This window comes from Oenanthe melanoleuca, chromosome 2, assembly GCF_029582105.1.
Source record: "Oenanthe melanoleuca isolate GR-GAL-2019-014 chromosome 2, OMel1.0, whole genome shotgun sequence".
In the NCBI taxonomy this organism is placed as follows: Eukaryota; Metazoa; Chordata; class Aves; order Passeriformes; family Muscicapidae; genus Oenanthe; species Oenanthe melanoleuca.
The window spans coordinates 95,937,298-95,951,578 of NC_079335.1; the positions used below are offsets into that span (position 1 = coordinate 95,937,298).

Below are 14,281 nucleotides of genomic sequence, written 5' to 3' on the forward strand. Positions count from 1 at the left end.
GGGATATGGAACTGAATATGATTCTATGTTTCTGTAATTATAACTGTATATATAGCACTTCTTCATTTGATTCTTAACATATATAATGGAGCAATACGTGACATTGACCTAATTTTATGGTGAATAAATTTCAGGAGAAAACTCCTAAGTTTTTAGAACAAAAAAGGTTGCAAATCTCTGGTTGGGTGCTGTGGACAGCTGAGGCAAAATGAAAAAGCAAGAGTGCTCCTGCTGGTCTTCAGTTGCTGGTGCTATTTAACTGAAAATGAAGCCTGCTGAAAGCAAGGGCTATTTTATTTGAGTGATCATTTTTTTTCAGGTGCATCAGCTCAGTTGACCTGTGTCAGCTGGCAGGAAGAGTGCTGCCATTATACCACAGGTTGGCTAAATCTAGCTTTTGAAACTTTGGGATTAATGTGAAGTTCCATAACATATCTGAATTGTTTAATGGCTTGTTTCCGTTAAAATAAATGTTTCTGGTATCCCCCTGTCTACTTGTAGTAGTGGATCCTGTGTAAATATATAGTGAACAGGCTGCACATCTTTCAGGCTGGTTTTGGTGCCTGTCTGATTCATTAATGAGATATAGTTCAGCTTGCTTTGCTGAGAGAATTTATTTTTTTTTAAGAGGAAGTGGGCTATGTGTTAAAATTTATTTATCCAAATTAGCTATAGCGTGAAATTTGACTCTTGGTTATGTTGAGAATAGACAGATAATCTCTTTCACATAATTTTTCACGTAAATTACTGTTGTATTTATTTTTAATTCCCAGAGTATAGCCATCAACATGAAGGATTCAAAAGGAGTAAAGCTAATCAAAGAGGTAGGTTTTGATAGCATGTGAAGTGTCTTTATTTTGTAATGTTGTGATCCTAAGTAATAAAGATTAAACTTTGCATTTCAGGTATTAATTTGATAATTTAAAAAATCTGTTTATGCAGTGAATTTTATAAATTACAGTATATAGCTTCTGTACTCTGTGCTTTTGGACTCAGTGTTCAGTGTAACTTGTAATGACTTTAGATTTAAATTTACATGAAAATGTCATAAAAATCTTTATGAGGAAATGGTCTAATAGCCTGGTCCTTTCGTGTTACTGCTGCTGTACTACTACTGATCTTGCCCTACTACTGCATTAGAAAGGTTCAAGATGGACTGATCAGGTAAGTCAAGTAAGCCGTTAAACGGAGATGCTGTGCTCCAGTAAACAGTTTTTTGAATGCTACAGTGTATTCATTACTTCAGTGTCTTTACCTCTGCCTAAATAACATTGTCCGGTAGGTGAAGCTTAGTATTTGTTGATTTTTCAGTATTTGACTTCAAGGTCTTTTAAGGTGATCCATTTCTCTATTTAAAAATAATAAAAGCGTCACATTTCACATTTTGTTAAACTTGTGTTTTGTAATCCCTTTATTTATTATTTTTAGAAATGCAAGATGTGCTGTGTTTTAAGCCCTGCAGTAGTAGCAGCTGACTTCTGTAACTCTTTGTTTCAGCATCAGATCCAATCCTTTTTTTCACAGTGATACTCTGAGTCATACAGTAGTTGGAATTTATCTGGTTGTATTTTTTGTTGGGAATATTGCATAAAATGGAAATAGTTTAAGTTTTCTGATGCTTTTGATTTGTTAGCTATGTAAAGGTACTTCATGTGTAAATCATTGGAGATTATAAGATAAGGATTCTACAGTGCCTTCTTTTGCAGAACAGAGCCATTTATTGTTGATTTGTTAAGGAGCTGTATGTTTATCATCAAAAAATGTGGAAGCAGAAATTTTCATTTGGAAAAATTTTGCATGGTATAATACAAACATTTTTCTAGATAAACGAATCAAATTCTAACTAAGTGCTATAAAATTTTTACTCTTGTGGAAAAGACTAATTTATTATTTGACCTTTAAAAATGGTGAAAGAAAAACTCAAAGTGTCCACTGATTATATGTGTGTGGGCTGAAGGTGTTTGAAGAGTTAAAGCAGCTGGGCCTATGAGTCAAGATGAGGTGGAGGAAAAATGGCATCACCTGTTAAATATTTACTACACTAGCTGTAAAAATGAGGAGACTGCCTGTGACAAAGTAATTTCTTACATTTTCTGTCCTTTTAAAACTTTGCTTTAATAACCACTATAGCTTTCAGTTCTTAAATCAATACCATCCCTATCTGTGATATAGCAACATTGAGAACTGATGAGGCTCTGCTTGTCGCGCTACTTGTAAATTTGGTCATCGTTCTGCTTGATTTTGAGTGATATATTTTGAAAGCATTTGGTGCAGAGGTCTTGATATTCCATTATTCATCTCAAATGGAACTTCTGTTTGCAGTTTTGTCAAAAAGTGTGTGTAAAGGGAAGGTATTTATAACAGTTTTCAGTTGTCTCCTGCTATCATCAGGACCGATGTGTGTAGACTTGGGCATTGTTCAGCATCATATTTGTTACTATGACAAGTAGTGCCCATGTTTTTAAAGTAGCTGGTGAAAAGCATAAATTGAAGTTTGTGACACTGCTTACTCATACATAAATATGAGTTCTGCCACCAGCATAAAAGCTACAAAGAAATGTAATAAAATTATAATTTTTTACATTTTTTAAGCAATGTATCTTGGTTAGAATAGATTTTATTTCCCACTTATATTTTTCATGGGTGAAAGAGGGCAATTCTCAATTTAGAATTATATTACAAATAGGGGTAGAGTACAGACTTGATAATTAGTCAGTAGTATCAAGTGAGCTGAAGAAGTGAGCTGCTTTTTATCCTTTGGCACAACACTACAAAATATATTTTCAAGAGTCTATTCTTTCACACATGATTATTTGATTTCCACAAAATTATTCTCATGTCTTCTTTATTTCTTTATTCAATGACACTTGTAGCCCTTTCTTCCCTTCCAGAGTTTTTGGCTGACTGTTAACCGCCTTCCAAATATTTATCTGTCTTCCTGAATGAAAATTGTTTTTTTTTATTTCAGTAATTATATATGTGCCAGTCCCATGCTCTGATATCTTTTTGTAGTAAATCTTTAGAACATTATTTATCACTTCTCATCAGAAACTTATTTTAAGAACCTCAAGCATACTTCTCTCCTGTGAATATTTAGCATTAACTAATGAACTTTAATTTTTTTTTATTAATGAAGAACTTGGGACGTTAATTGGTTGGGAGCTAATGGCACTTCTCCTCCACTATTTTTAGCTGATAGGTCAATGTGTACTGTGCATTGCTCTTTTACTTGATAAACAAAATTCTCACATATGTACTTGCACATATATGGATTTGTTTATATGTGTATGGATGCAGATTCTCCTCTGTAGAGTTCTTGTAAAAAACCAAAACAACAAAACACAAAAAAATCCCCAAACAAACAACAAACCAAAAAAAAAGCACCAACCAAAACGTGGAAAAAGTATGCATGGTTTCCTTTATAAAGTTAGTAGCATCATTATTTGTTATTCAACTTAATGACTGTTTTGGTATGAACTGTGCTGTTTATTATTTCCTGAGGCATAGATGTTGAGCCTCAGTGTCCTCTCTGGAATAGATAGTACTACACAGACCAAGTTGTATTGCTCTGCTAGTAGGTGTTAAAATACAAGTGATGTTTAGAGGAATTTTAGGGCATGAAGTATGGAATTTTAGTTGACAGTGGGCTTAAAACGCCATTGAGGCTGAAAATCTCTGTGCGTTTTAAGAACATATAGTTTGTTTGGATCAGACTGTGTATCCAGTTTTGTGTATCCACAATGGCAAAATTGTTGGTTCAGTGAGCATCAGTGCTACATGTAGCCTGCCACCTTTGTACATTAAAAACTATTTCCAATGAAAACTTTAGATGCAGAGCTGGCACAGCACTTGTGTCTTGGAAACTCCTTTCTCTGAGACCATATAGCCTGCTAAATTGGGCCCAAGTCCTTGTATCCTCACTTAGCACTTTTGTCATTCCATATACGTTGCCGAGCCCAGAAGTATGGTGCTTTTCATGTTACAATACTGTGTGTCATGCTTTCCTCCTCAGTGGCTTGTAGGAGATGGTAGTTTTCCAATATAACATGGAAAACAACTTTCAACTGTTTTAGCCCATCCAATCACTGTAATTTTCATAGATTATAAAATCATAGTGAAAGAAATACACAAGTTGTAACCAATTTAATCTCTTGAATGAATTAGGTGACAGCTGTAGCATTAACAGTTTAAAAGTATTTGTGTATGAACTGTGATGTATTTAAATAGAAAATAAAACCTTCTTAACTCGATCCTTCATAAAGGCATTGTGATTTCTGTTATGATGATACTAGATTATAGAAGCTTGTCTAACACACTGCATATTTACTTAGACAGTGACATGGCAGTTTCAGAGACTGTGACTCCTTGATTGTCTGCAAATAACATTAAGCAATTAATATATCAGTTGTGCTTAAAAATGAGTGCACAAATATGTGTACCTGTCAGGGAACATTTCTTAAATTCCTGTGCACTCACACCCACCCCACACAATTTACCAGGCAGAAAGCCTGTAAGTCCCTTAAGGCATACATCTGTCTTTTAGCATGTAGTGCTCATACTTCAGGAGTAAACTTGTGTTAGTCTTACTGAAATTTGCATATGTGCATCTGCTTATAATTTTTATGAGAGAGGATGTAATTTAAAGCAAATCACAGTTATATGTTAATCTTAAATTAATAAATCCGTTAATCTTAAATTAATAAATTTTTGGACTAGGTGATTCATTAGAAAGCAATGACAAAAGTCATATTGCAGAGCTTGACAGCACTATTGTACTTAATGTGACTTATGTTATTAAGATCTTAATTTTAGTTTTTTAATTTTAAGTGTTTTTGGGGTCCCTACTTTACTTCTACATAGAAAGTTGGATATATGGCCTTGTTATGGTAATTGTAATCAATGATTTGAAAATTAAAAATAATTTAAAAATTATTTCTATTATGGAGAAAGCATGGATAATGGAGATACGTCATTTCACTTTTCTTGAGAAAAAGGAGGTAGAAAGAATGTATGAGAAGATTGTTCAGTAAACTATTGTCAAGCCTTAGGAAACTGATGTGATACTGATCACAGTTTTGTCTAATCACTTCAGGATTTTGACAGTCTTCTTTCTAGATATGCAGTATCTCTAATATGTAATTTGCAGAAATTAAGAGTCTGACAGGCAAAAAATTATCTGTGTAGGCTTGTCAGTTTTCTTTTATCAGGAAGACTGGAGCCATTTTGAGCAGCAAGATTTTAAAATTAAGATAAGTAAGAATATATTTGACTTTTGGGAGCTAATTAACAGATTTTATTCATCCTTTTTTTTTCTAAAGCTTGCGGCAGCATCTGATGTTTTTGTGGAAAACTTTGTCCCTGGGAAGCTGGCTGAAATGGGTCTAGGTTATGAAGACATAAAAAAGATTGCTCCTCACATAGTGTACTGTTCAATAACAGGTATTTTATTTTCACTTCTTTGTGTTCATTATTTCCTTAATTTCAGTCAAAGTGTTATAAAACTCATGTGGTTATGTTACTTTGATGTCAGTCAAGATATATTGAGAGTTTAAGTGAGTTCAATTCAGAAACAGGTACAGAAAACATTTGAGGAAGCAACCATGTCAACAGCTTAGTAACTGTTCAGTGTCCTTGCCATGCCAGCCTGACATGTTCCTATTGATTTCAAGGAGCCAGGATAGGCTGACCTCCTTAGATTTTGCTTTAAACTAGCAGAAAACTGAGATATGGGGGGTTTTAATTTGTTTGGCTTTTTTTCCTTTTTTTTCTTTTTTTTTTTTTTTTCCTCTCCCAGTTTTACTGAATCAATTTATATACTGTGTGTTTTAAATCTGGTAATCTGAGTGTTTTTTACTGCCCTGAAGTATCTCTCTCTTCAGAATTGTGTGGTTACCTGTTCATGGAAGATTTACATGACTTTTTTATAGTCTATTTCTTGGTAACTGAAACAGTAGAAGAGTTATATGTACTTTATAAAAGCAGAGAAGAATGAAAAGGAAGTAGACACATGTATGCAGTTCCTGATATTCATATAAAAATAATTTTAACTCTGAAAAACTGCTTTAAAAAACTCCAACAAAAACCATCCCCAAAATCTTAATCAAACACTAAAATAAAAATTCTAATATTAAAATGCAATTAAATAACAGCAGAAGTTACAGATATTTTAAGACTGGTTTAAAATCTTAGTTACAAACCTTCTCTGCCCTTCAATTTCTGCAGAATAAATGTCTTTGGCTTTTTGGGTCCATATGGATATGGATGTCATTTAATAGAAACCAAATAGCTTTTTAGTCTTTTGTGATGTATTTATCATATTTTTGGGGAAAATGTCTGAAAATGTCAAGAGCAGAAAGACAATTATATTCAGGGCTTACTGAGAATCTTTGTTTAAATACCTATTTAGGTTGGTCAGTGGCTAGTGACTACAATGTATTTCACATTTGCTTGTGTATATTATCTCACAACTAGAATTTGTCAAGTGGGTTTTACTTTTTTTTTTTTGCCTTTTTGGTTTAGTTGCTTTTCCCATAATGATGAAAAATAATTAAAATTACACCCAAATAATCTGTGTGAAGTACAACACCCTCTCATTTTGTGCTGGATGCTCCAGTCTCTTAATCAACTTTGTGACTCTGTGCTTGCCTCAGTAAGTCGATGTCTGCCTTGTACTGGGTAGCACGGAGCTGGGCACAGGACTACAGACATGGCCTCAACAGTGCTGAGAAGAGGGGAAGGATCTACCCCCTTGGCCTGCTTGACACTCCTCCCAGTGCACAACAAAATATTGTTGTCCTTTGCTACATAGGATGCACACTTTTATATGTTTTGTATGCTCCCTCAACTGAGGGTAACTCTTCCTTGCTGCAGACTTCTCCTCCAGTCTCAGGGACCCAGGACTCTTGAGAGCCATCTTTTTTGTAGGGTTTTTTTTTGGTAAATACTGAGGCAAAATAGCATTAAATGAATCCATCTTCATGACTTTTGTTCATTTTGCCATAGTTTCATATCTTCCCTAGTCTTCCTTCTGCTGCTGATTTGCTTGCAGAATCCTTTCATGTTGCCTTTTGTGTCTTTTGCCAAATTCAACTCCAGGTCAGCCTGTGCCTTTCTAAGCATATACCTGTATGATCAAACAGCACCTCTATACTTCTAGGTCACTGCTTGGAAGACAAGTTGGACAAAAATCATGTAATCTTGCTGTTTAGAGCTTTGTGTAATGCATAACTTACAGTTACGTTCTACAATGCAAAACACATAAGCCTTATTCATAGACTATGACAACATGAAGTTGCAACTGTTTGGGAGGAAGAGCTAAGTGATATTTGTCAGACTTCCATAAAATAACTTGAAATCTTAAATTATGGTTGTTTAAATATTGGATACTCAACAGGTGATAAGCAATGTCTAAGCTCCAGTGCCCTTAAAAAAACCAGCTCAAAAATCCATTGAGTTAAGACAAGAAATAACAAAGCCTCAATCTAAGCATATTAAAGGAAGCAACCAGACTAGGACCAAATGCACATCTGGAAGGGTTTTTTGGCGCAATCGAGCAGAAAACTGATTTAAGAAGAATTCCTGATTGATTTCTAAAATCTCTTTGATGTGATTCTAGATATTACAATTCCTAGCTATTTTGTGCTGTGGTTGACTTTGCTGCATTCAAATATGCTTGGGGGTTTTTGAGGGTCTCTTTTGTCTTTTTTTTTTTTTTTTTTTTGTGAAGAATGATGAGACTAGGTATGAGGCTCTGGGACTCGAGGGTCAGGCAAGTGATAGTGAAGGTCTATCTGGGGGAACTCAGTCAACCAGACACATTACAACTATAGATGTAAAAAAAGAAGGATGGGTGATTGTTGTAGGTGACTCCCTTCTGAGGGGAACTGAGGGCCCCATATACTCACAGGCCCTACAGGGAAATCTGCTGCCTCCTTGGGACCCAAGAAAGAGCTATTGCCAGAAGACTCCTTGAGCTGTTTCAGCCCTTTGATTATTACCTAATCTGGGTTTCCAGGTCAGCAGTGACAACTTCTAGGACAATCAAAAAAAGCTTCAGGGCATTGGGATGACTGGTTGAAAGGATAAGGGCAGAGGTGGTGTTTCCCTTCAGTAGCAGGGAAGAATGCTGAAAGAAACAGGAGAACCCTGATCAACACATGGCTTAGAGGCTGGTGCCATTGGTGCAATTTTGGCTTTTTTCCTCATGGGATAGTTTATACAGCACTAGACTGGCTGCAGGTAAATGAGGTTTGCCTGTCTAAAAAAGGATTCTAGGCCTGTGAGCTGGCAGGCGTGGTTGAGAGGGCTTTAAACTTGGTTTGAAGGGGGAAGCAGGTAAGACCAGTCTCACTAGAGATAAGCCTGTGTCAGGGGTGAAACTGATAGCCCAGCTAAAGTGCATCTACATCAGTGTGGGTAACAAAGAGGAGGAGCTGAAGGCCATCGTGCAGCAGGACAGCTGTGATGTAGCTGCCATCAGGGAAATGAAATGGGATGGGGGATGTAAATGGAGTGCTGCAATTCATGGCTACAAGCACTTCAGAAAGGACAAGCAAGGAAGGAGAGGTGATGGGGTGATTCTGTACTTTAGGGAGTGTTTCAACTGTGTAGAACTCAAGATTCAGTACCTATGGGTAAGGCTCAGGAGGAAGCCAACAAGGCAGACATCCTGATGGGAGTCTATTATAGACAACCAAATCAGAATGAAGGGATGGGTGAACTATTCTATAAGCATCTGGCTGATGTTTCACAATTGCTAGCCCTTGTTCTTGTGAGAGACTAACTTTGTGGGATGTCTGCTGGAAACAACACAGTGGAGAGGACGAGGTTCCTTGAGTATGTGGAAGACAAATTCCTGACACAGCACTAAGTGAGCTTAGCAAGGACGGAGCTCTACTAGACCTGCTTTTTACAAACAGAGAAGGGCTGGTGGGAAACGTGGTGGTCAGATGACATCTTTGGCACAGTGACTATGACATAATAGGGTATTCAATTCTTGGTGAAGTAAGGAAGGGGTCAACAAAACCTGTACCTTGGATTTCAGGAGAGTGGACTTTGGCCTGTTCAGGACAGTGGTTCAGAGAGTTCCTTGGGAAACTGCCCTTAAAAGCAAAGGGGTCCAGAAAGGCTGGACATACTTTAAGAGGGAAATTGTAAAGGCATGGGAGCAGTCTGTCCCTGCGTGCCAAAAGACAAGCTGTCAGGGAAGAAGACTGACCTGACTGAATAAGGAGCTTTTGCTGGAACTTAAGGAAAAAAAAGGAGTTTATCACCTTAGGAAGAAGTGACAGGCAACTCAGGAAGAGTACAAGGGTGTTGTTAGCTCACATAGCAGGAAAGACAAAAGCACTTCTAGAACTCAATTTGGCCACCTCTGTGAAAGATAATAGAAAGTGATTTTTTAATTACATTAACAACAGAAGAATGGCCAAGGAAACTTTTTAACCTCTATTGGATATAAAGAGGAATATTGCAACCAAGGATAGGGCTGAGCAGTTAATGCCACTTTTGCCTCAGTCTTCAACAGAAAGGTGGGTTATCAACCAGCTCCCTGAGCTGGTAGACGGGGAGCAGAATAGAACCCTTGTAATCCAGGAGTAATTTGTGACCTGCCGTGCCAGTTAGACACTCACAAGTTCATGGAGCGAGATGGGATTTGCTCAGGGGTAGTGAGGGAGGTGGCAGAAGAGCTCACTAAGCTGCTCTCCATCACTTATCATCAGTTCTGGCTGACTGGGGACCCCCCAGACCAACAGAGGCTAATCAATGTGACACCTACCCACAAGAAGGGCCAAGAGGTGGATTCAGGGAACTACAGCCTGTCAGCCTGACCTTGGTGCCCAGGGAAGTTATGGAACAGATTATCTTGAGTACATTACATTGTATATGCAGGATAGCCAGTGGATCAGGCCTAGCCAGGCCTAGCCAGCCAGTTTGTGAAAGGTAGGTCCTGTTTGACCAACCTGATCTCCTTTTATGACCAGTGGATGCAGGAAAGGCTATGGATGTTGTGTACCTGGACTTCAGCAAAACCCCTGACACTGTCTCCCACAGCATTCTCCTGGAGAAGCTGCAGTCCACGGCAGGAGCAGGAGCGCGCTTTGCTGGGTGAAGAACTGGCTGGATGGCTTTGTCCACAGCATGGTGGTGAATGGTGCCACATCCAGTTTGTGGCTAGTTATAAATGGGGTTCCCCAGAGTTCAATACTGGTGCCAGTCCTGTTTAATAAAGCTGTTGATGATGTGGACACAGGGATTGGGTGCACCTACAATAAGTTTGAGGACAGCACCAGGTTGGGAGGGAGTAAATTTTCTACCCTGCTGGAGGGTAGAAATCTCTGTAGAGGGTTCTGGCCAGGCTGGATCCATGGGCTGAGGCCAATGGTGTGAGGTTCAGCAAGGTGAAGTACCAGGTTTAACAATCCCCTGCAGCACTACAGGCTGGGGGAAGAGCAGCTGTAAAGCTGTCCAGCAGAAAGGGACCTGAGCATGCTGATTGACAACAGCTGAACTTGAGTCAGCAGTGTGCCCAGGTAGCCAAGAAGGCCAGTGGCATCTTGGCCTGTATGAAAAAGAGTGATTGTCCCTTTGTACTCAGCACTGGCTGGTTCAGCACCTGCTGGCATTTTGTGCTTGTGTTTACAGTGATAGTAGCCATTAGCCTATTATGGGTTAGGGTATTTGCCAGGTCCTTGAAGTGGTTCAGATGCTGGAGGGCTGCACTCCTTGTGATACTGTTTTTGTGAATCCTGTTACGTAAGAATCATTGTTATGTACTGCTTGATGTGATCCAGATCAGTCTGGGCTGTCTTCAGAATATATCACGCTGGTCATGTGGCCAGGACTGGTTCACATGTGCCATCTGTAATATAGCAATACTTGCATGTATTTCATTATTTCTCTTTCTGGTACATAAATTATCACAGAGATGTTATCAGCTTGCTTTTCATTTATTATTTACTTTGCCCTCCTTGCTCTAAGCTATGGTATCACCACAAAGTCTAATCAATCCCAGTTCTTGTACTATATGTTCCTTCTATCCTTCTTTTCTCATCAATTCTGATGGCCAAAAAATAACAACACTAAAAAAAAGCAGAGACATGACAAAAAAAGTCTCCCATTCTTCCAAGTCTTCATTTAAAAAGCAGAAGTTCTTGTTTTAAGAAAGCAACTGTAATTTGTGGGTTTTTTTAATGTAGCAAAAAACCTGCTTCCTTTTTGGTTTTGTCTTTAAGAACAGCTGAAACGTTCCGTGAGGAATTTTGAAAGCATTCAAACTTCTCATTCTTATGCAACTTAAAATTCAAGACTGAACTCCATTGCATAAAATACTTTTTGTTAATAAAACATATATGGAGGTGATTACTTCTGGTGAATAGTCACATATTGTAGCAGAAGATAAAATCTAGGAGACATATTTCTTAGAAATCAAAAAATATGCTACTTTATAACTTAAACAGTATTGACCCATTTTTCTTTAATACAGGAATAATTTCTGTGTGGAGTTGCGCCTCTGAATTTTGGACAATTGCAAATAGTAAAATTATATACAGTGGAAGTAAAATGAAATATAATGTATTTTTTTTTTCAATAAGTCCAGAGTCATATGTAGGTGAAGAGTTTAGACATAGGTATGCCAGGTACTATCTCTTTTGTGACATTTTGGAAGTTGTGATTTGCACACTGAGTTTCTTATCCAAACAACTCTGATTGAATCTATATAGCTTTGCAGTGAGTGCTACAGGATTTTGAAGATACCCGGGACATTTCCCAATGTTCCTGCTGCTTTGAGTGCACTTGAGCTCCAAACTGCCTGCTCTCACTCATCAGCTGGCTTTGCTTGGCTAGAACTATTTTAAATATAATATATTTTGATAGCTCTGTGGTTGAGATTGGTTTAAGTTCTGGAAATTTGGATGGTTAAAGAAAATCGTATACAGGTCACAAGCGAGTGACCATTTCTGTATGGTCTGCATGATGCCCTCACTAGGAAAGTCACAGTTTATTGTTGAACAGGAGGGGGCACTGTTTAAAAGGACAACATGGTTCCCAAACCAAAATGCTTTTTTTTTTTTTATTTTTTTTTTTTTTTTCCTTAAAGCCTCTAAAGGTAATATGTTTTAAAAAAATTTTATGGTTTGTTTATAAATGATGAAAGGTACTACTCTCAGGTTCTCTACCCCAGCTCTTTGCTCTGCTAATCTACATGAATTGCAATTACTCTTCTTTTTGTGCAGGTTTTTTTTACTCCTGTTTTTTAGGAAGTAATCCTTTATATCATATGCCAGTTGCTTTGTATGCTGCTGGTGGTATTAAAAACAATCTTATACAATCTTCTTTTAGTATTTTATTTCTTTTAGTAATTTTATTTCTTAGAATATAAATGTGATACTTTGTTTTCTGCCTTTTAAGGAAATTTTACTTCTGTAAAGCCTTATTAGTGTATTTATGTGTGAAAGAAATTGAATACAGGATTACAGAATCACAGAATGAGTAAGGTTGAAAGTGCGTCTCATGGCCCAACCTGCTGGCTCAAGCAGGGTCATCCTAGAGCACCTGGCATAGGATTGTGTCCAGATGACTCTTAAATATCTCCAGTGAGGGAGACACAATAACCTCTCCAGGCAATCTGTTCCAGTGCTTGGTCACTTGGTGCATCTTCCACTGCATCAGTCTCTGCCCATTGTCTCTTGTCCTATTCCTTGCCATCACTGAGGAGAGCCTGGCTCCATCCTCTCAACACCCCCCAATAGATATCTGTAGACATTAATGAGGTCTCCTCTCAGTTATCTCTTGCCAAGACTCAACAGACCCAGCTGCCTCAGCCTGTCCTTGTGAGGGAGATGTTCCAGACCCTTATTCCTCTCTGTTGATCTCCAATGGACCCACTCCAGGAGCGCCATGACATTGTTTTGCTGAGGAGCCCAGAACTGGACACAGCACTCCAGATGTGCCTCACCTGGGCTGAGTAGAGGGTCAGGATCACCTCCTCCACCTGCTGGCAATGCTCTTCCCAATGCACCTGGAGACCATTGGCTGCCTTGGCCACAAAGGCTCACTGCTGGCTCATGGACAGCTTGTTGTCCACCAGGACTCACGTCCTTCTCTGCAGAGCTGCTTTCCAGCAGTTTGGTCCCCAGCCTGTGCTGGTGCAGGGGGTTCTTCTTCCCCAGCACAGGACCCTGCAATTGTCTTTGTTGAATTTCAGGCACTGCTTTCTGCCCATCTCTCAGTCTTCCAGTTCTTCTCTCCCATCTCTCTCAAAGCCCTTTTGAAGACCATTTTGAAGCCCTCTAGGGTATGTGCCACTCCTCCCAGCTTTGTGTCACCACTGATCTTGCTGAGGAGGCATCTGCCCCTTCATGGAGTCACTGATGAACAAATTAAACAATACTGGGCCGAGTACTGAGCCCTGGGGGACACCACTAGGGACAACCTCCAGCTGGACCCTGTGCTGATGATCATAGCTCTTTGGGATCTGCCACTAAACATAGTGATAACTGTAGAAAATCTGCCATGTAAATATACTTAGTTTCAACCAAAAGTAACTACGAAGATAAGTTTTTTTAAATTATATTTTTGTTAACTTTGTGTTTCTGTAAGTTTATATTTCTTGAAGATTTGCACTCTCTACACCACAAAATTTAGTCTTACCTCTGAATTGACATACACTTTGACTACATTAAACTTTTATTTGTTTGCAAACAGGATGTTGTTAAAGAGGCAAAAATTAAGTGGAAGGAGAAACAGAAGTTTTCTAGAAATGTTGTGGGTCACCTAAGATTTCTATGGGTCTGAAACTGGAATTGTATATGTAGCTTTTATTTAATGTACATGGAGTTGTAAAGATACCTAAATGAGCACATTTCAAAACAGTTAGTAAGTTCTCTGTGTCTCTTGAGTAATTCTGGTTAACCTATGAGAAGGAAAATAGTTCTTCACTCAACCCATTTACATAAGGTTTAGTAATAACTTAAGGGAACAAGTCTTTGGTACTTCCCAGTATCTTGTTTTGTACAGATAATTTATAATGGCTTTCCATGAGAAGATGTAATGTTATAGTTTTGATGCATATCCTACTTCATCTCTAGTATTTTCACAACAGGAAAGAAAAGACAACCACAATGTGTTTTGCTGGGAAAAGGCTAGCCAAAGTGTTCTTCAAATCCTCTAATTTGTGAACTAACTGTGGTAAGATGTGGAATTGCCTGGATTAGGTACAGTTTTTAGACTCCCGCTTACCAAATGTTTCCGGCCCATACAATTACATAGCTTTCTGTGT

The 14,281-nt window shown here is 38.2% G+C and overlaps 1 protein-coding gene across 4 annotated transcripts in view; it reads left to right on the top strand.

Moving 5' to 3' along the window:
- Window positions 1-14,281, top strand: part of SUGCT (succinyl-CoA:glutarate-CoA transferase) — a 315,428-nt gene that overhangs the window by 6,905 nt on the left and 294,242 nt on the right. For all 4 annotated transcript variants that reach the window (XM_056483688.1, XM_056483689.1, XM_056483691.1 and 1 more), the window contains exons 5-6: window positions 774-824; window positions 5,319-5,439. In XM_056483688.1, the coding sequence (XP_056339663.1) occupies window positions 774-824; window positions 5,319-5,439 (172 nt within the window). The remainder of the gene's footprint in view (window positions 1-773; window positions 825-5,318; window positions 5,440-14,281) is intronic.